The sequence below is a fragment of the Haemorhous mexicanus genome, chromosome Z, assembly GCF_027477595.1.
Source record: "Haemorhous mexicanus isolate bHaeMex1 chromosome Z, bHaeMex1.pri, whole genome shotgun sequence".
Taxonomy (NCBI): Eukaryota; Metazoa; Chordata; class Aves; order Passeriformes; family Fringillidae; genus Haemorhous; species Haemorhous mexicanus.
Window position 1 is genome coordinate 54,765,490 of NC_082381.1, and position 22,802 is coordinate 54,788,291.

The 22,802-nt window shown below is 39.0% G+C and overlaps 1 protein-coding gene across 1 annotated transcript; it reads left to right on the forward strand.

The window, feature by feature from the left end:
* The first annotated feature begins 15,005 nt into the window (after positions 1–15,005).
* RFK (riboflavin kinase) lies at positions 15,006–21,686 on the forward strand. The gene is made up of 4 exons (XM_059873666.1): positions 15,006–15,273; positions 16,901–17,052; positions 18,494–18,596; positions 19,078–21,686. Exons 1-4 carry the CDS (start codon positions 15,192–15,194, stop codon positions 19,206–19,208), a joined length of 468 nt encoding a protein of 155 aa, XP_059729649.1. The 5' UTR covers positions 15,006–15,191; the 3' UTR covers positions 19,209–21,686.
* Positions 21,687–22,802: the final 1,116 nt, after the last annotated feature.

Here is a 22,802-nt window from a genome sequence, read left to right on the forward strand (position 1 = left end):
GACTATGTGTAATACATATTGAAAGTACTATTTCACTTTACTTGTGTGCTTACACAGAATTTTGATACTGTTTGAGAGGCAAATTTTTCAGGTAAGTTTAAAATAAGTTTAACATGAATAGACTATGTCAGTACTGCATGGTCAAGGACATGCTAGGACAAATTTCTTCCAAGACACTAGCTGGCAGTTAGTACTAATTATAGAATCAAAAATAATATGGAGTGGATTGCAACCCTGAGTTGCCAAAATTACTGTAAAACATACACTGGGTAAAATAGGGGCCTCTTGTCCTACCACTGTGGTGGGTTTGACCTTGGCTTGCTGCCAGATGCCTACCCAGCTCTCTTACTTTTCTTCCTTCACAGAATAGCATGAGAAAACAAGATGGAAAAGCTCATGTATTGGAATAAAGCCAGAGAGATTACTCACCTGTTACCATCATGGTCAAAACAGACTCAACTTGGGAAAGAGTAATTTACTGTCAATTAAAAATAGAGTGCAATGGTGAGAGGAAAACAAAAGGACAAAACTAAAAACACCTTCCCATTAATCACTCTGGCTTTTTCTCAAGTTCAACTTCACACCTTCATTTCTGACTCTTCCTACTTCTTCCCTCCTGAGTGCTGCAGGGGCATGAAGAGTGATGATTGTCAATGTCATTGGCCTGTAACTGCTCCTTTCTGCCAGTCCTCCATCCTGGTGCTGTTTTACCCTTCGCAAACTGCTCTAGTGTGGGTCCTTTCAATGCACTGCTGACCTTCAGGGACAGACTGCTCCAGCAGGGGTTCCCGCCCCAGGTAGCTCCTCCTGCCAGGAGCCTCCTCCTGAATGAGCTTTCTACTGCCTACAGCTTTCTTCAAAACACTCATCCAGCTGCTCCTTATGAGATCTTCCATGGGCTGCATGTGGTTATCTGTTCAACTGTGGTCATCCATGGGGTGCAGGGGGACAACCTGCTCCATTATGTTTTTCTCCAGGGCCTGCAGAGGAACTTCTGCTCCAGCATCTGAAGCACCTCCCCTCCCCTCATTCATTGCTGGCATTGGTGTCCATAGGGCTATTTTTTCCATATTTTTCTCACTCTTATCTCTCTCAGCTACTGTAAAGTGGTTGTTACACTTTTTGAAATACATTATCACAGAGGTGCCACCAGTGTCACTGACAGCAGTGGGTCCATCTTGGATCTGTCTGGAACAAGCTGTGCCCCATACGTGGTGTCCCCTGAACTGTTCTCGCATAGGCTTCCCACCTCATCCCACCAATTTTGCCAAATAAACCAAATTTAACCACTTAGATTATTTTTTGTTACTCTGATCCAGTTAAGAAGTATCACTTGCTGATTTCACTGAAAAGGTGAGAAGCAAGCCTGATGCTACCATGTCGTTTGGGGGAATGAACATCTCTTCCTGCTGACTGCTTTGGCAAGAGTGGTGAAAGCTCAGTCTGGTATTGCCTGACAAAGACAGTATTTTGAGCAGAAGGAGAATCAGTCAAGATCCTCCTAAGACACTAAAAAATGAGAAAAACTTCAACCCTCTTTGAAATAAAATTTCAAATTTTATTTATGAAAATTATAATTTGCCTTAGAAAGTCCCCTCTCCCAAAGTAATTATAAATCAGTACTGATATTATGTATATAACCATAAATAAGTACATACATATATGCAGATCTGTGTGTATGTATAGAAACATTAGTTCAGAATTCCTGACATACACATATCTATGTGTATGTCAGGAATTCTGAACTAATGTTTGAATTGGTTTCACTCGTTCTCTAGACTTTTGAAACATTTAATAAATTTCAGAGCTTGGTCTCACAATTGCTTACAGGGGGTCCAACTGCAGACTTCTGAAAGGACTGCAGACGGTGTATCCACAGTGGTCTGCTCGAGCCTTTCCTTTCATTGTCTATAGAGGGTTTCACAAGTCAGCTTTCCCAGAGAAGTTTGTTTAATTTTTCCTTCTTTGCTTTATTGAAGCGAATGCCTTGGGTTTTAGCTTTCAAATTTTTCAATTTCTGTGCTGCCTAGGTGTGTAGCTCTGAGTTTCATATTAAGTGTTAGTAAGTCCTCTTCACAAGGTGGGTAGACAAAACAATCCCTTTCCAGCTTGAGACCAAAGACAACCATTAAAATTTTCAGGCCCAAAAGGCCTCTGTAAACAACAGAGCACTGAAGATAGGAACAAGAAGGATGGAACTTAATAACCTGAAGCTGTAATTGGACAATTAACTATAATATGCAAATGGGCCAAAAAAAAAGGTGTGAGACCTAGTGACCAGTCATCCATTTCTGTGACCATTCTGGGTCCATCTTGGGTGTAGCCCTGGTCAGGCTCTTGTACTGTCCAAGGTGTATCCATTGAGGCCTCCTAATGAGTACCTACTTTATTCCTTTAAGTCTGTCTAGTCTCTGTTCCAGGTTCAGCCTCTCAAGGCATCAAAGCTGTTGTTACAGCTGCATGGTGGGTTGATCTTGGCTGGATGCCAGGTGCCCACCAAAGCTGCTCCATCACTCCCTTACCTTAGCTGGACAGCGGAGAGAAAAAAATATAACAAAAAGCTTGTGGTTTGAAGAAGGGCAGGGAGACATCACTCAGTAATTACTGTCACAGGCAAAACACACCCGACTTGAGGAATAAGTTTATTACTGATCAAATCAGAGTAATGTCATGTTAATGAGAAATAAAATCTAAAAAACACCTTTTCGCTTACCTTCTTCCCATGATCAGATTCACTCCTGATTTTCTCTATCTTCTCTCTCAAGTGAGACAGGGGACAAAGAATGGAGGCTGTGGTCAGTTCATGTGTTGTTTCTGCCATTCCTTCCTCCTCAGGAGGGGGATTCCTCACAGTCTGTCCCTGCTCCAGTGTGGGGTCCCTGCCATGGGAGACAGTCCTCCATAAACTTCTCCACTGTGAGTTCTTCCATGCTCTGCAGTTCTTTACAAACTGCCCCAGCACAGGTCCCTTCCACAGAGCCCAGTCCTTCAGGAACAGACTGCTCCTTTGTGGGTCGCCTGTGGAGTCCCAAGTCCTGCCAACCTGCTCCAGTGTGGGCTTCTTTCCATCCATAGGGTCACAGCCTCCCTCAGGCATCCACATGCTCTGGTGTGGGATTCTCAATGGGCAGTAGGTGAGTATTTGCTCCACCATGGGTATCCATGGGCTGCAGGGGCACAGCTGCTTCACTGTTGGTCTAAGATCTATGGTTAATGTGATTTCATGCTATATTGTCTGGTATTGCTACTTGTAGACAGAAGAAAAAAGGAATTCTGTATCAACACTTTTTTCTAGCATATCCAAACATAAATGTTAGCTTAGGACCATAAACCTAAAGTTCCTTTAAATGTTATTTGTAAATTCTGGAAAAAATGCAGTATTTTTGTTATTTCTGGATTTTTTTTTTTTTCAGTTAGACTTTCACTGTGTCTTATCTATTGTTGTGGGTTCCTTTTTTTAGCAGGGTTGCTCTACTGGCATCAGTTGAAAATTTTTCAAGATTTCAATTTTAAAGATTTTTTTTTACTAAAACTTGTTGTGTAGGAAACAGAATGGCCTTCTCTGACCCTCTGGACAGTCAGTCTCCATATAACATGTTCATAAAAGTACTATATATGTGATTCTTGAGAGACTGCATGGAAGGATGAAATCTGAACACATGAATTTTCCAGTACTCCCATGGCAATTCTTTTGTATCATGTCAATTGTAGATAAAATTCATAGTCTGATATTTTCCATCCCTGGACTAGGTGCTCCATTCCCTAAGGAAATAACAAACTGTGTTTTTCAGGTGTTGAGAATTGTTAGGATTAAAGGCCTTGCATAGCACTTGAAGCTAAAGTACTTGAGGCCTTAGGCTGCAAGAACTCTCTGAGAGCAAACATTTTGATAAAGCTAATGATGCAACCACCAAACTAGATGAAAGTGGCAGATGCAATCAGAATGAAGCTAGGAACCAAGGAAACATTTCTAAGGGAACATGGTAATTTTTCAGACAATGTCAGCCCAGCAACCAAAGTATAGCTGGGGTGTGTGGTCTGGAATGGGGATCCCTCCTTGGACCACACAGCTCAAGCTCCTCTGTATGTCAGATAAAGAAACAAGTAATTTACTCAGCAGATTGGTGGCCTGTCTCTTTCAGGTAGGAACCTAGGGCTGAGCCCTGTTGAGGTGGCATCTGCAAAATTCCTAACATGAACTTGGTGGCAGCTGCATAATTCCTGCAACACAAGACTGCCTTTCACTTATATATTTAGTAACTTGAATCTATAATAAGAATTGTTCCCTGGTATGTGATTCAGTTTTTTCCTTTTTGGGACTTAACTGTAAGTTCATCACACAATCATATAAACTGCACATTACCATAAATTATAATGAGTTTATTCATACAACTGGATGCAGCTGCTTGTTGAGTAGTTCCTAGAGTGGTGTACTGCAGCATAAGAGCCTAATTTCATTTTTATTAGGAATTTCATTGTTGTCCACAGGCTTTTGAAGATGGTGTAAATTCTTGGAAATGGAGAAATTTTGTCAAAAGGATGGATGTGTATTTTATTGTACCTTTATACAGTCTTTCACAGGGCCCTTTCCAAACTTGTCCTTGTTGAATTTCCAGACTGCAGTTTCCAAATCTGCCTTGTTTCTTTATGTTCCCAGGAGTTAGTGGTTTGGTTATTGTTTTGCCCTGGAGGGTACATGTGGGGTCCTAATTACAGACTAGTCATTTTACATTCTCCACTCCTTTTCTTTTTTGTTTTCTTAAGTTTAAATCTGTGTCTTATGTAAATATTTTATTCAGGTTTGCCTGTCTCATGTCTGTCACAGACAGATGCTGAACAAAAACTTCCCTAAGATATTCAAACTGCCTATAAAATTGAGGTCTCTTGTAAGATTTTCCTAAATTTCTCCTTCACACATGATACCTTCTAACAGTTTCATACTTTCTAAGTCAAGAATACTTAGTACTTTTCCTTAGTACAGTCTGATGAACATGTAGTTCCATTTATATATCAATTAGTAATGTAATTTCAATATTCATGACAAAACAAGTTTCCTCATGTTGTAGTTTAACCCCAGCTTGGAACAAAACTCCATCTAACTGCTCACTTACTTCCTTACAGCATGACAGGGGAGAAGATCAGAAGGGTACAAGTGAGAAAACACATGGGTTGAGATAAAGACAGTTTAATAGGTAATGCAAAAACTTTGCAGATAAGCAAAGCAAAACCAAGAATTTGCTCCCCTCTTCCCATGGGCAGGCAGGTGTTCAGCCATTCCCAGGAAAGCAGGGCCCTGTCACTCATAAGAGTGTCTTCAGAAAATCAAATGCCATCTCTCCAAACGTTGGCCCCTTTATTCTTCTTCTCTTAGGTTTATATCCTTAGTATGATGCCATATGAGCTGTGGCATCCCTTGGGTCAGCTGGAGTTAGCTCTCTCAGATGTGTCCCTTTCAATTCTTTGTGCCTGCCCAGCTGAATTGCTGCGGGGTGAGGAGCAGAAAAGACCTTGACACTGTGTAAGTGCTGTTCATGAAAACACTCCTGAGCTGCCCACACTGTTTCCAGCACAAATCCAAAACACAGCGCCATGCAAGCCAGTGTGGAAAAAAAGCAGACTTCTCGCATTTTGGGGTTTTTTTCTGGCAGCTTTAGTAAACCTTCCTGAGGGACAAAATTCCTGATGGATCTCTCTGGGTTTTTCCATCGATCCTTTTATTTCTAAGCCTTATCCTGTAGTGCTCTGATAAGCATAAGTGGTGGTGTTTTGTGGTATAAGTAAATATTTTAAAAAAGAAAATAACAAAAAAATAAAGCAATAAGTATTTATCTCTTGAAGATGAGTTAAGGTAAGAACCTTTTCAGAAAGAAAGTGTTTAATTTCTTGTTATCAACGCTGTACTTAGTCCTCAGTAGCAGTTCAGTTATCGTTAAACCTCAAAAGAATGAAACTTTTGAAAAAAATAGCAAAAATGTGTTTCTAATGCAAACCAAGACAAAAGAGGACTTGATGTATGGATTTTCTTGTATCTGTAGTTTCTGAATTAAATAGAGAGGGAAGTTATTTCTTCAGAAAGTGCTTTTAGATTTACTGATTAAATGTTCTGCAGAGATGTAGAGACTGCATTGCTGCAGTCATTGACATTAGTGTCCAAGTCTTTTGCAGCTTTTGCTTCTTGCAGCCACTTCCTGAATAATATTTCAAAATATGATCAAGACAATTTATGGTCTGAACAAAAAATATAGAAATATTAATTTAAATCTCAAAACTAGATCCAATGTTGACAGTTCTGTTTCTTTGGCATACTGCTGCTGGTTTCTGTATGAAGTAGTGTATTGATAGACTGTTCTGGGAAACTGGTTTGGTGCTCTCACAAAAATAAAGACACAAGCATGTATCATTCATCCTATTACTCCTTTTGTATACACCCATGGCAAGAGCTATGTTCAAAGAAAAAAAGATTTTAAGAAATCCTCATTCCTCCCACGGCAAAATATTGCATTGCACGTTCTAATTGTGAAGAGTCTAAATTGAAGTAGTAGATGGTTCATGCTGAACATACTAAGGATTTGGTAATAAAGCAAGTACATGTTATAGGATCTTTTCTGTATTAGTCATAATTCTTCAGAAATTGGTTCAGGATCAAAAGTTGATTAAATAAAAATCACGATATATAATACCAAATAATGCACAGGAAATAATTACCTCAACTTTGGAATTTATGAATAACAATCACTTAGGTTTTTTTTACCAGTTTGAAACTGGAAAATCCATATCCCTGGGAAACATGTACATGGACAAATAGCCCAGAGGAGCAAAACTGATGTGGTTTCATTAAAACGAAAAAAGTGAAAAGTGAAAAAGTGAAGTAGTGAAGTACAAAGGGAGGTACTCCTGTAATTTATTTTTACTCACACAATTATTGTTCAGTTGATTTTTTAAAAAATCTACTGATTATTTAAACTAATATACTGATTATGTATCTGAAATCAGAATTAGCTTGATCTTTAAGTGTCCTTATGTCAGTCAATGCAATCTTTTTTGATTTCAGTAAAGATTCAGGAGTGATGTGGAGAGTGAGGCGTCAGAAACAGGGGAGAGTGGTGGACTGGAAGACTAGAAAAAGTGTAACTGCATTTGCTGATGCTGCGTGTTATTTCACAGCTTCTCAAAGATTTTTCAAAATGTATCAAACTTCTGGGTCATTTGGTATTAAGTCAGCAAGTCTGCTGACAACACCAAGCTATGTGGCGTTATCAACACAATGGCAGGCAGGGATGCCATCCAGAGGGACTTTGATAGGCTTGAGAGGTGGGCCCGTGCAAACCTTATGAAGTTTAACAAGGCCAAGAACTATGTCCTGCACTTGGATCAGGGCAATCCTAAACAGAAATACAGGCTGGGAGGAGAATGGATTGACAGCAGCCCAGAGAAGAAATCGGGTGTGTTGGCTGACAAGAAACTTAAAGTGACATAGCCACATGTGCTTGCAGCCCAGAAAGCCAACTGTATCCTGGGCTGCAACAAAAGCAGCATGGCCAGCAGGGCAAGGCAGGGGATTCTGCCCCCCCACCTCTGCTCTTATGAGACCCCACTTGGAGTGCTTTATCTAGCTCTGGGGTCCCCAACATAAGGACGTTTTGTAGCAAATGCAAGGGGGGCTACTTAGATGATCAAAGGGCTGCACCACCTCTCCTGTGAATGACAGGCTGGGAGAGGTGGTGTCAATCAGGCTGGAGAAGAAAAGACTCTGGAGAGACCTAAGAACAGCCTTTCAATTCCTAAAGCAGACTTATAAAAAAGGGTGAGAGTGACTTAACGGGAATATTTAGTGACAGGATGGGGAGTGATGGCTTTAAACTGTTGATATATATTAGATATAAGGAAGTAATTCTTTACTGTGAGGCTGCTGAGGTGCTGAAACAGGTTGCCCAGAGAAGCTCTGAATGCTTCATTTCTGTAAGTATTTAATGCCACATTGGATGGGGCTCTGAATAATCTGGTCAAGTGGAAAGTGTCCCCTCCCATGTTGGAGGCTGGAACTAGAGGATTTTAAAGGTCCTTTTCAACCCAAGACATTTTATGATTCTATGTTCTTTCACAAGGCAACAGATTCAGAAACCTATTCTATTTATAGGCTTACTATGGGCTATAAACATTTATTAAATATTTGGCATAAAAACAAATGTGTGGATCAAAACAGATAATTATACAGATTCTCTTCCATGGCTTGATTTCTCCTTAAAAGAAGAGGGTGTTAGTTTGCTCAGTTGGTGTTGGTTTTTTTAAATGTTCTTGGCATCAGATAAAACATTTTGAGTACTTTTGTTCCACTTCCTTACTTATCTACAGAGACAGTTAATGATAGTTGAAGTCACTTGTCTGATGTGAGAAAATACTATTTCTTCTCTGTCAAGGAAGGAAGTAGAAGATCATTCAAACCAACCCAGGATATGGTGTCCTTTCTCACTCACTAGTAAATGTTTTGCAATATCTCAAAGTATCTGTTCCATGCTCGTACATTCTGGTTGCCAAGGACATGTACAAGTATAGGGTTGACAGCATGCATGACTCTCTGGTTTATTTTTTAGGCAATGAAGGATTATACTGATCTTTTTATTAAATGTGTCTAATACATTGATGATAGCTATGAAAAACCTTAGTTTTGAGGGTCATTACTTCTGTTATGTAAAGCAGGCTCTACTGAATTTTCTGCTCAACCTGTTTTGTAGCATAAATTAAGGGTTCTCACTGCTATTTCTTTGCCAAGGTAAACAGTGTGGGGCAAAATGAGCGATCCATGTGCAGAAGGCAGGGATATTAATAATGTGGAAAAACTGGTTAGAACATCTCCGCATGAAGCTAGTACTGATTTAGATAACTTGTTTGAACCTCTGCAGCTTAGGATACCCTTGAGAAAGCAAGTGGAATAGGAGATGTCTTAAAACAAGAACATCTGAGCTTTGGGGTTTTTTTAGGGTTTTTTTGTTTGGATGGGAAGCTTTTTGTTGGTACATTTTTTGGTGTGTGTTTTTTTTTTTTAGGGGCGGGGTGGGGGGAAAGAATGATTTTAATTGTAATGCCCAATGAGAAAAATAAGTAATTTTCATTGCGTTTGGATGCAGCTGAACTGGGAAAATTGAAGAAGCAGCACACAGCATTATATTTCCACAAAATAATTCATTTAGCAACATACTCGCTCTGTTATTCAGAGCAAGCCGTGTATTACTTCTGGGATTCTTCTTTGTGCATGCCTTTTGTATTCATAGCTTTGGTGTGATTAGAAAAATGAGTAGAGAGCAGCACCCAGCTAGGCTTACTAGCAAGGACAAGTGACGGCACTCTGCCCATACTGAGGCAATTTTTGGGAGACTGATGCAGCCTTACTCTTCTGTCCTCAGCACTGTTGTGTCTTGCACAGGCTGCTTGCAGGATTACTGGGATTGTGTGCATGGCAAATGGGATGGAGCCCAAAAATCAAGAAAATTATGGCTAACATTTTTCTGTTTCTATTGTGCAAACTATTCCGTTTTCTCTTGTGCAAATACTTCCTGTGTTTAGAAAACATGAGTTTGCACGCAAATGGCACATTTGAAGAGAGAAGGATTTCTTTGTAGTGGCAGACATGAGTGATGATTAGGGCTATTTTTTCAATAAGCAATATTAAGAAGATTGCTATTGCAGGAGTGGTTGCCTTCTACGGATGGCAGTGCTGTCACAAATGCAGGTGTGCCTGGAACATGCTCATGTATTGGTGACAGCAGGAGTATTACAAACTACTAAGGTTCCTTTTAGCAATGAGAAATTTTCATCAGAATCTTTCTTGTTTGCTCACCTGTTGCTTACTCTGTGATACAGGTTGGAACAGCAAGCCCAGAGAAGGAAAGTAAATGATCATAAAAATGACAATTAGCATGCAAGGAAAAACATTGTAGCTACTTCCTTCATTACATCCCCCCTGCAATGTCAGTCACTACAACAAGAATTTTCATTTTCTGCTCTTTCTGATGTTACTGCATAGGTGAAATACTTTTATCCCTCATAGGCTGAAAACTAACAAAATGTCTTCTGTAAAGACAACAGAGGTCAGTGCCTAAGCACGGTATTCCTGGACATAAAAAAAGCAAATCTACCACTGAGGCAATACATCTCCTGTGGTTTTGAGAGGGTACTGTTCTTCATGGCATTTCCATGAATCAATTCAGTGGTCACTGGTTCAATCTTTTTATTCTTTATGTTATGGTGAAACTAATTCCTGCAGTAAAGACAAACTGATTTGACAAACTGATTTACTTTCTTTTGTAAAGTGTTCCCAAACTTAAGAAGCTTCATGAACATAAAATATCTGCTCCTTTTATCTCCATACTCATTCCCATTTGAGCTTATGCCCTTCTAACAGGCTTTTTCATCTGAGTGATTGCCTTTTTCTGTAAACCTTTAGCACCATTGTCTTCTATTCTTCCCCATGAAAAGCAGAAAATAAGAGCCAAGTCGTATTCTAGGTCAGAAGATATTTTGGTATCTAATTTTTGTTTGCTTTACAACTCATGAGAAGCAGATATTATGCAGATTCACCAAAATCTCTAATTAAGCTATTCATGGTATTAAATTTATTGAGCTGAAAAATCCATTGCTTGTCCCATTGTTTATTACTTTCTTAATAGATCTCATCTTTCTCAGTTACTTCCTGTAACACATTTCTTACATGCCATTTCCTACATTTCTTGCACACCATTTCTGCAGAAGTAGCTTGACACTGACCTCCAAGTTACCTAACATCTATTCGTGGGCAAACCTCATGACAATACAGTAAACATCACCTAACCTCTCACCTAGATTCCCAGTCTTGTTCTTCTACATTCCATTGTGAGGCTTCTGAGAGCAATTTGTATTCATTGTTTGAGAAATGCAAGATACTTTGGACCAGAATCTGTCAAACATACAAGAATCTAATTTTGTTATCTTCAAGGTAGTGAGCTGCCTGAGCTGCCTTGCCCTGTATTTACTTTCTTTGTGCTGCCAAAGTCTCTATAGGTAAGATTCTCCTAAATATTTTACCAATTACCTGAAGGTTGCTTTTATAATAAGGGACAGACTGGTCACAAACATTTTGATCTGGGTCAACTGTGGCTGCAAAAAAAAAGGTGTGACAATACATCATATAATCCAACCTAATCAGTTAATTACAGATATTTAATCTGAGACACCTATTAAACCATTTTAGGAAAATGGACAAAGGGGGAAGGACTTAAAATGCATTTAAAAGCTTTTTTTAGAGCACTGAACATGAAGCATGTTCACAGGGCACAAAACAATGATGTGTAGAGAAAATGGGATGCTAGCTGAAAGCAACGCTTTATATTTTTCAAGGAGATAACTGAGGATTTGGTGTGGAGAAACTACACCAGAAAGAGAAACAGGGATTCAAAAGCTGGAGGAATTATTGAGAATTGACATAAACTTTCAAAAAGCATCAAGTTCTACACTTTCATGTAATATTTCTGTAATATCTGAAATGCATCAGTTTTGTCTTTCACACACAGTTTACTAAAATACAAATGGTAGTTTTTAGAATTTTATGTAATTATCAGATGGTGAGCAGATAATATCAGCTATGCCTTATTAAACAGACATTCAAAGTACCTGTTGCTTCACAGTAATCTAACACAGTCTCAGTACCATCATACTAATGTGCAGGTATTTTTCCTAGAAGAAAGTAGTCTATTCAACTAGAACAAAACTTCAGACTACTAAAAATAAAGTTGTTTTTTTTTTTTTTTAAGTAAAAGAATAACTGCTGTGGTTTTCTATTCCAGACTAAAATACAGAAAAATTCCTTTCAAAGCAGGTACTTATTAGACATTCTAGCAAGAGTATTTTGTACATATCTGTGATTTCATCACCTGGTTTCAGCATACTAAAAGTAAGGAGTGCCAGAGCGTCCTTGAATTGAACTCCTGAATCAATGAGTGTTTTGTCATGCTGGGAATGGAAACTTCCAAGGAACTGGCTAAAATGCTACTAGTTTTACTACATGTCACTCTTTTCTGAGTCAGCTCCTGAATATTTCACTGAGCCTGGTGTAACCAGAATTTCCAGTTTGGTTGGGACAGCCCAAAAATATTCCAGTATCCAGCAGATACGGTTCTGCTGTTTTTCCACACCACATGAAGGAAACATGATATTCCTGCTCTCACCTTAAGCTTTGCATAGGAATGCAGGCTTTTGCAGCATAGTGGTAAGAGACAGGGACTCTGGCACAGGCTTGTCATGTGATACAAATCTTTTGTTTTACTGCAAAACAAGATGAACAGAGTCTGTTCCACTCTGCATTAAATGTTGGTTAGTACGATGAGTCCTCAAAGCTTATGTTCAGTTAGGTAACCTGACATGGGCCCTATACAAGTGACATAACACATGCTCTCTTTTCTTTATTCTGGTTTCTGTGGCTCTAGAAAAAAAGAAAAATACTTTTCACTGACAATTACTGTAGCTAAAGTAGCATAATTAGGGAACAGAAGTTCTTCCCTAGCTGCCTGAAATAGCACCTGAGTTTTCTCACTGGAGGTAGAAACTCTCAAATAGTTCTTCATTTGACTGACAATGCTTAAAGACATGTTCATCACTAAAATTTGATGATGTTTTTGGAAGAAACATGTCTATTAACTCTACTAAATTTTAGTAGAGTTAATAGACACGTCAGTAGAAGTAATTAAATTCTACTTAAGGTCCACCCCCCTCCAATATGAACTAGTATACTTAATAACAAAAGAAAAATGAGGACATATGGCTAATGAAGGATGAAGGATGGCTAATATGATCATAGCGGCCCATCATAATTACTGATAAAAATTATTCATGTTACAACTGTTTGAGACAATGAGATAGAAGTCGTCAGCAAGACTTTTGTGAAATTACTTAACCACATGGTCCTTAAACAAATACTTCCTTGGTTTAGTAATTTTCAAGGTCTTCTCAGTTATTGAGATTGTAAACCTTTTGCCCAAACCTACAGTCTGAAAAAGAAGTCCCTGCGTGCCATCGTGCGGATTTCACAAGAACAGCAAGTTCTGAAAAGATGGACTCGTTTTAAAAAAAAAAAAAAAAAAAAAAAAAAAAAAAAAAAAAAAAAAAAAAAAAAGGCGTGGGGACGACGGGGAACAACACCAATATGTATGTCCTTGAATACAAATATCGCGAGGAAACTGATTCCAGAAAACAGAGGGGTTTTGTTTTCGTTTCTTGCTTCTCAGTTAAAATAAACTAGCAGTGCTAATGGCTGTGATGCCACACTGTCAAATGATAATGGTCTGTCATTAGTTAAGCCACTAGGCACCGACAAGATTTAGACTTCATATCCAAGACATTACCATTACAAAACCCTTAAACACCCTTTGTAGCATAATTCTCTTCCCACTCAGAGACAGCAGAACAGAATTGACCTGCTAGTAGCATACTTAGGATACCTTCCACTTTTTTTTTTCTTACATATATACCATCACCACTCTGTTGCAAGCTTCAGCTACACATATGGTCATTCCCTAAGATAGTCAAAGCTACTCAAGCTGAAGTAATGAATTTAAATGTTATTATGAAAAGAATGACAGAGAATTAAGAGACGTTAAAGTAGGAAAGAAGAGGATAACTTTGAGGCAAAATCACTTAGAATTTTTTTTGCCTTCTTATCTAAAACCGCTTGTGCCCACAGCTTCCATGAACAGTCAGTGCTTCATAATGTGATATATAAGTCCGCTTCTCCAAACAATTCCAATTTTAAAAAGTTATTTACTTGGAACACAGTTAAATACAAGCACAAGCCATAGATGTTCACATTGCTTTTCCACATTAAAAAAATAACAAACCAAATTAGAGGTAAGTCCTGAAATATTTTTATGGCTCATATCAAATTGCTGAAATTAGAAACTGTTCTAGAAGGAGGGGAAAAAAAGAAAGTGCCAATTCACCTCAGGGGATTTTCTGGATGGTGTTTCTGGATAACAATTATGTGTTTAAACACAAATATGCTTATGTGCAGTACAGCAGTGCTGAATGAGACTCCAGAACTCAAATGGCCTATAGTATTACTGATACAGAGACTGTCTGCTGGTGGGCTGGCTGTTCTGTAACTTACCAAGATTATGGATGTCTTTCACATAATACTATTTTGAGCTCACGCCATCTCAAATTTATTGAAGTTGGATCAGGCAGGGCAATAGAAAAAAGAGCGCTAATCATCTAATTACATTAATAAGCTTTATCAACATGAAGAGACAGGAAATGAAGGAAGAGAAATGCTCATGTAACCAGCCCTTCATTTTCCTTTGAGCGAACACAGAAGGAGCACTGCTCTCCTGGTGCTTTTTTTCCAAAGGAGACCCCTGCACTATCAGGGGTAATGGCAGCAGGGGAGATGTGGGCACGTTGGTAAAAGCAGAGGCTGGGTAAAAATGCTTTGGGTTTTTGGTTTGGTTTTAGTTTAGTTTGCTGTTGGGGCTTGGTTGTTTGGATTATTGTTTTTGTTTTAAGCAAGGAACTGCAGCTGGCTAGAGCATGTCACAAAAAGACCTGTTCTCGTGGCTTTCCTGAATGTCTGCTGTGCACTGAAGCGTTTTGTCTTTTCTGAGCGAAAAGGCAAACCTAGGGCTACCTAGATGGGGAGCAACAATCCCTATCTACACGCGTGGGCGCGGCGTGCAAGCTGCAGCCTTTCGGGTAAGAGGGTCGGGATGTGGTAACTGGAGCACAGCAGTCGCTGCTGTCACTGAACTTTCCATCGAAGAAACTGCAGGACGGGCCAGACGCAGCAGCCCCCGCAGAGCCGCGTGTGACGAAACCCGCAGGCAGGAGCAAAGGGCACGGCGGCAGCCCTGATGAGTGACAGCACCCCGCTGCGCACGGCAGCGCTCACAGCCCTCAGCAGGCACCGCCCGCCGCGCCGCGGCCAGATCGCCGTGCAGCTCCGCCCCGCAGCGGCCGGGACGGCCGTCCCCGGCCAGGGAGGGCACACTGGGCATGCGGCGCGGGCACGTCCACTCTGGAGGGTGGGCAGGAGCCGCGGGAGCGCTGTGTGGCTCGCAGGCTCGAGCGGTTTCTCCCCTGTCGTTGGTAGCGCCCCGTGCGGGAGGCGGTGGTGAGCGGAGCAGCGGCGCGACGGGCACGGGGCGCCGGTGCCTCTGCGGCCGCGCAGGGCCATGAGGCAGCTGCCATACTTCTGCCGCGGGGAGGTGGTGAAGGGCTTCGGCAGGGGCTCGAAGGAGCTGGGCATCCCAACCGGTGAGCGGGCGCGGAGGGCACATCTTCCCGGAACAACACGGCGCGGTGTCTCCGGGGCTGGGCCCAGCCGTGGGGCTGAGGGTCCGCGCCGAGTCCCGGGAGCGCTCCCGCCGGCGACATGCTGGGCCGGGGCTTCTGCAGCCGGTGTCTGTCGCGCCCCCCGCGCGGAGCCGTGCCGTGCTCCTGCCGGGCAGCGGTGCGGCAGCTCTGTGACTAAGCTCGCCTGACCTCGGTGGCCGCCCAGCTGCCCTGAACAGCTGCGCTTTTGCTAGGATTTGTGGTTTCCAAAAACGGTCCTGCCTTGTTACCTAATAGTGTTTAGTGTTTTGCTGACGCCTTTTTTTCCTCCTCTCCTGCAGTGCTTAGAGTCTTGCGCCTTCCCTTGTGTTATTCCCTGCAACCCAGTCTGTAAAGAGGTTTTCCTGAATCTTGATGTTTGTTTCTTTTCTCATCTAGTGATCGTCATGATGTACAGGATGTAGATGAGTGGTGTCACATTCTCGATGCAGTGGTGTAGCAGCCTGGGAAAATATCCCTTCGCATAAATCTCCCATAGTAATAGGAAAGGGAGTAGGCTTTGGGAATCACTGCAAGGAAGAAGGTTTAAGCGGAGTAAAGCAGAGTTTGAAACAGAGCAGGTGGGCTTGGCCGACAGAGAATATATTTTCTTATTGCCCATCTCTGCTTCAGAAGTCTAAAAGCAGGCAGATGAATACTGCAAGAGAATTTTGACTGTTCTCAAGCAGACACTGAAGTCAGTAGTCATATTGCACTACATCTAACAGAGATAAAACTTTATAAGACCACTCTTGTAGTGCTGGGTTTCTGACATCTGTTTCTGAGAATATTTCACGTTTTTCTCTTGGTTGTTTACAAATAATGTGTTGGTATTAGAGAACAGGGAAAGGAAGCTGTAACTATCTGTGAGCTTTGATAAAAATTTGGTAACCATCCATTCTTTCAAATCGGTTTAGTATCTTGTCAAATCAGTTTAGTATCAGTCTTGTGTAAAGAGATCAATTCAGCTTGGAAATAGAGGTAGGATAGTAATTTTGAGAGAAGATTCAATTCGGTCAAAAGGAAATTTTATTTTATTGTAACTACGTAGTTTTCAAAGGAAATCTCAAGTCCACAGGTGCCTCTGAAAGTGAACTTGTGCAAAACTGACAGATGACTAAACAATGATTACCTTTTCTTCTACATAGTTTATTTCATCAGTAAATAGTTTACTAATAAATAATTTGGAGATGCTGCTTTATAGTGTAGAAGAAAGTTGACTTTTCCCCTCTCATTTTTCCTCATGGTAAATTTGTGGTAATTGTGTTAAGAATGAAATGTGTTCTGGCTGTATGTGTGACGTATTTATTAATTGTTACTGCAGAAGAGAAAGAAAACTAAACAATACATTGTGTGTGTGTAGGAGATGTAATAACTCTGGTATTGCCACAGTAACTGAATTTTATGAAGCTGTTTTATACTTTGCTGGTGGTATGTTTCATTATTCCTATCATCACCAGTGTTATGTTTGTAAATAGTATGTAGGCAGAGTTTGGCTTTTAAGTATTTGAAGATCGTGTTGTATACTTGATTTACACAGATTCACTCACGCTTTGTAAAATTTTTACAGCTAACTTTTCTGAGCAAGTAGTTGAAAGCTTTCCATCTGATATCCCTACTGGTATATACTATGGATGGGCCTGTGTTGGAAATGGAGATGTGCATAAAATGGTTTTGAGCATAGGATGGAATCCCTTCTATAAGAATATTAAGAAATCAGTGGTAAGAATTTTGCTTTTTGTGGGATTTTTATTGTAATAAAAGACTGGATGAATTTTAACAAGATACGCAGAATTTGATTGATGAATGGTGTCTAGGAATTTGTGTGCCATTAGAAATGCATTTGTTATCTATTTAATATTTATATTCTGAAAAAAATGTACTCTCTGTAACCAGAGAGTATGCAGAGGAAGTTGAATAAAGTTTTACTTTCTTCTGTTCCACCATTTCTTAACTACTTCCAAAATTAAAATATAATAGTACTTGCAATGATGGTTGCTTGACTTCCTGATAGCAAATTAAGCATGAAAGTGGTAAATGCGTTGAATTTCCTGGTTATGGGATCTAGCATAAGCTGGAACATAGTAATAATCTATTGTTCTCTGCAATGTATCTGCATTTAATATAGGAGATGTTGGGGCAACTTAATTTGTAATGAACTTTTAATTAACTCTTCTCTTAAATAATGAAATGGATACATAAGATGCTGAAGCTTAATGTACCAAATAAATACGTGAAGGCATATAAGGATGTAAGGATGGAGAAGTTAAAATCCTGAGCTGTGGGGTTTTTTGCTGACAGGTGGGGGGAGGGGTGTTTTGCTGACAGCTGTGGGGTTTTTGCTGACAGCTGTGGGGTTTTTTGCTGACAGGTGCTGATGCTTCTCCTGAGTCTTGCAAAGCTCTCTTTTATTTGTTGAAAACAATTTTATTTGTTCATGAATCTCTACTACTAAGTGTTTGTCTTCGGCAAATCTATACTTTGAAATTTTTTTGCAGACAGCTTTTCTGAGCAAGTAGTTAAAAGCTTCCCAAATGATAGCTCTGCTGGTAGATGGGTTGGCCTGTTTTGGAGATCAAGATATGCATAAAAAAGTTTTGAGTGTCAGGTCTGTGTCTTAGTCTGGACTTGCTCTTTAATTTTATCATTCAGTTCCCTTAGGAGATAGTTGTAAAAGCTCTCCTCAAAGCAACTACTTCTATCAAAATCTTCATAGTTATTTTAATGTATTCACTTTTTGATGAAGCACTAACATTTCCTGCCTTGGAAATCTTAACTCTGAGAAGTTTTGAAGCACTTCTCCTGATGTCTGGAGGTGTGGGTTTTGGCGTTTTTTTAATTGGTTTGTTGGGTCTTTTTGTTTGGTTTGGGGGCTTTTTGGTTTTGTTGGGTTTTTTTTCATTCCTTTTCTCTTTAAACACTTTTTAGTCTTTAGGAAGTAATTTTTTTAATTCCATGCAGAATGCAGTTCTGCTTCCTAATACAAACTATAGCCCTGGCCTTGTAATTTTGGATTATACATGCTACTATGTATATACATGTCCCTTTTATTTTTTGTCTGTTAAGGAGAATTTGAATATTGGATATTAGGCCTTCATGCTTACAGAGAAAGAAATATACTCTAAAGTTCATAGTAGTTATCCACTTACTTCTCTTCCTTTAGGAAACACACATTATCCACACCTTCAAAGAAGACTTTTATGGAGAAATTCTTAGTATAGTCATAACTGGATACATTCGACCGGAAAAAAACTTTGATTCCTTAGGTCAGTATTGAAGGTCTCCCTCAGACTAGTTTCTTTTTTGCCTTACTCATGCAAGTTCTGTGTCTTCACTCTACCTCCTTCCATCCTGAGATGTTTTATCGGTTAACCTTTAAATGTCAGTAAAATGTTTTTGTAATTTAAAAACCTGCTCTTTTCTTTCGCTTCTCTGAGGAGTAACATTAAAATCATGGGCTTGTCGTAAAAGTCAAGTGTACTAAACTCTTCTTAAAATGCAGTTTTGTTAGTATTGAAACAGAGCTGCTAATGTGTCTTTTGGCAAACAAAGAGGATAGTGCTGGTAACAGGTATTTAGCATGTTAGAAAAAACATTTTAAAAGCAGAGAATTCTGCCTTTCAGACCTCATAGTTACATTCTACTTCTGTGATTGTTGTTTGCTATTTTGTGGTGCCTTATTTACACTTGTTATTGTGTTCAGAATACAAAACAATTTTAAAATATCCCTATTCTTACCTTTTTCAGATGCACTCATTTCAGCAATTCAGGAAGACATTGAAGAAGCAAAAAGACAGCTAGATCTACCAGAACATCTTAAACTCAAAGAAGATAACTTTTTTCATCTGCCAGAAGGCAAAATAGGAAACAATCGCTGAGAAAAACCAAACAGCCCTTTTTCTTTTTTTTTTTTTAATTATTAAATGTCTTTTTTATCTTATTTTTTCCCCTGTCATGGAGCTTTTGTATTTGCACTGCACTCGTAGATACTTTTGTGTCATATGTGTGTTAAGTGACTGAGATCAGAACCAACCATACAAGACGACTTCAGTTTTCTTTGGTTAAGTCATCACTAGCGCAGTCATACAAAAGAGCTAGGAGGCTGTACAACCTGGTTATAGATAAACAATGTACAAGGTATCCTGATGTTACCAGGTCTTTGGAGATCTGAGCACATTTAGAACATGACCACAGGTCTTTGGAGATCTGAGCACATTTAGAACTTGACCGAAGTTAATTGTAATCGTGAGATGTGGTTAGCTCATTTAATGAGGAATGTCTGTTCTTAACATAATCTTCTTAACCCATTTTCTATGTCATTCTTAGATCTGAGTTTTAGCTTAGAAAATGTTGGTGTTGATTGACTCAGAAAATTCCTGTGGTTAGATTTGATTAGATAGCAATAGCAAGATTAATTCCCTATAGTTCTTGCTTTTTTAGACGCTACACAGCTGTTATGGTTGAAGCTGTTACTTTAATTGAAATTATTTATTTTAAGTTTATTTGAAATGGAAGAAATTGCTGTTGCTCATTGTGTTGCTAGAATCTGAACTATATTTCTTCACACTTGACTGAACATATGATAACTACATGATTGTGTAGTTTAATTCTGAAGAGGTGTTTCACTTAATTTCAAAAAAATGAGTAAAAGTGTGAAAGCTGATAAACTTTAAGGTTCAGGCAGAAAAGATGCAGAAACAATATAACAAGACTTCTGCTTATTGCACCTTAAAGGAAAATAGGTAGTGAGACACAGATTTGCATTTTATGTGCTGCTGGTATTTTTGATAGGAAAATCTTGAGGTTATTCAAGTTATACTGCACTGGCAATAAAATGTCTGACTTCAAGGTTGCCTTATTGTAAGGCACACAAAAATCTCATCAACACTCTGCACCAAGTGCAGGTAAGAGCCAAGGTTTTGCCAGATTAAGTAGATAAATACACGAATGAAAACCTTTGGGGATTTATTACATAATGTATCAACACTATAAAGAATATTGGTTATTTTTTAAAACTAGTTGCAGACAGTCCTACTCTGAAATATGGGGATACAAGTGAGAGTTGGACTAGATGATCTCTGAAGGCCCTTTACAACCCTAACTATTCTGTGATAGAGTAGTGGAAGGAGTATGGTGAGAGTTGATGGTAATTTGAAAAATAGTACTTTGAAAAAGTACTTCCTTAAATATGTCTCAGCTGTGATTCTCTGTCTGAGCTATGATGTTCAATATGGAACGCACAATTTCTGTAGTGAAGTTTGATGAATTTCCTCCTTGTCCTATTCTAATCCTACTTTTCACTCTATAATTTAAAAGAGTTTTAGCAAGGTAGCTGTTTCGGTCTTTGTGGCAGGTGCTGTCAAGATGATAGTTTCACTTCATACTGCTTTAAATTCTAGCCAGTATCATGGGCTATTTTGAGGAAAGAGGTCTTGAGGAAATCAAGGGTTCATGTTTGCTCTTTAGGACTTCAGGAGAAAACTTGATTTTCCTTAAATGAATTGTTCATCAGTGGTGTTGATAGAAGAGGCAGATACAACACATTTGGGAAAGAGGGACATGGGACAATATATTTTCTTTTAAAGGAAAAGAGAAATAATTTAGTGGGCTTTTTACTATATAATGTGTTGGAAACTGTATTTTTAAAAAGTCTGTAAAAGAATAGTCTTGCAAGATCGATGATTGGAATTTTAAAAAGGAGAGATAAAAGGAGAAATTTTCTTTACTAAGAATTAATGCATTCTTCAGATTGTAGTAACATTAAAATCATATCTTTTACTACTCCTCGTAGAGAATAAACAGAAGCCACTCTAGTCAACAGAAAATGTTGTCAACATGAGATTGTTGTTCATCATGGTACTGTAGCTAAACTCTCATAGCTGCCTTTAAAATTGAATTTTGCCAGTGATGTCTTGGGTCTGTTGTGGAAACTATGGTGCCTTAGCCTGTTCTGAATAAGACTTTTCTGTATCTGCTAATACATGCCACTATCAAAAATTCAACTCTCCATTTGATTGTAGAACTGCTGTGCTATGCATAAAGAACAGTAACAAAGGGAAAACTTGAAAGACTTAGCTTGCTCTCAAATCCTAGCTGAGGTATGATATATGGATACACTGAACTAAGAAACTGGTCTTTATGTGTTTGTCTTCAAAGAGAGTGTATTAGTACATCCGTTTGGCTGAGTGTACCTGACCATATTATTTAAGAGAAAATGTTATATATCACTCTTTAAGCTCAATACATAATTTCTGTCACAGTATAAAATTTATTTTTGTCTTATGTACAAGTAGCTGTATTTTGGTTGATGTTGTTGCACTGTACTATTACTAAAGAAATTGTAATTGACAAAGTTATCCTTCTTGTCTTGGATTTCCTTTCCTTTGCCACTCCTAGCAATGTTAGTTGTTTTAGTTTTAGGCAAGGCTTTATGGGGGTGACTGCCTTATTTTGAACTTCTGATCACATGATTTTGAACTACAAAATCACATGATTTTGTATTCCCCTTTGTTGCTGAAGGTGCAATGATGTAATCCACAGAACAATGTCAAAGTTACAGGGTGATCATGAGGTCTTTAGGAGTATCTAACACCAAAAAAAAAAATCCACTCAAGAATTATGGCTTAAAAATTAGCCCTTCTCAAAATTAATTAATTTGTAAAGATAAGTCTTAAGTGATTAACAGCTCTAGAACTGTTTATTATCAGTCAAGGAGCTGTTTTAAGGCTCAGTTTATCATGGTAGCAATCGGACCATACTGACAATAAATAACAGCACTTCTGTGCACTTCTGTGTGAAGACTTTGTTCTTCATAGCAAGGGGGTATAAAGAGCATCTTCTTCTGTAGTATTATGTATCCAGCAATGCTAAAAAAGTGCTTTGTTGTGTCCCTTTAAGGTAGATTGCCTGCTGAGTGCTATTTATTCCCCTTGGCATTGTTTGAAAGTGAACCACTTTAAAAGATAAGTGGAAGATTTTCTGTTGTAAATGCTCTCTGCTTTTTCAGTTCCCAGTAGCCCAAGAAGATCCTAAAGAAGACGGAAGTAGTCCTTTTTGCCAGTGTACTTCTGGACTATATTTCACTTTGCAATAAATTCAAACTCTCTGTTTGTGTTTAAACACTATTTAAACCACTGGAATTAGATTAATTAGGTGGTGATGTTACATAGAATATTTCTGATATTTTTTAAACAAATGAGGAATACTGTGGAGGTAGTTGGTGGAAGAACTCGTGTCATAAATGCAGTTCCATTGGGAAACATACTACAAGATTATGACAAAAACCATCAGCTTTGGGGAACACAGATGCACCAGATGATACCTACAAGTCTGGGTACAAGAGCTAGTGTATTATGAATTGCTTTCTAACTATGATTCCATCATAGTAAACTATTGGCACCCATCCAGTGGCATTATTTAGTTCTTGTTTATCTCTGTGTTTTGGTAGTGATTGGCATGGTTCTTGGTAAAAG

What these genes read in the sequence shown, in the direction of transcription:
- RFK (XM_059873666.1), top strand. Translation starts at nt 15,192, where the DNA reads ATGAGGCAGCTGCCATACTTCTGCCGCGGGGAGGTGGTGAAGGGCTTC. An exon ending in GGAGCTGGGCATCCCAACCG is followed by an intron (nt 15,274 to 16,900) that starts GTGAGCGGGCGC and finishes AAATTTTTACAG; the next exon opens with CTAACTTTTCTGAGCAAGTA. An exon ending in AAAAAACTTTGATTCCTTAG is followed by an intron (nt 18,597 to 19,077) that starts GTCAGTATTGAA and finishes TACCTTTTTCAG; the next exon opens with ATGCACTCATTTCAGCAATT.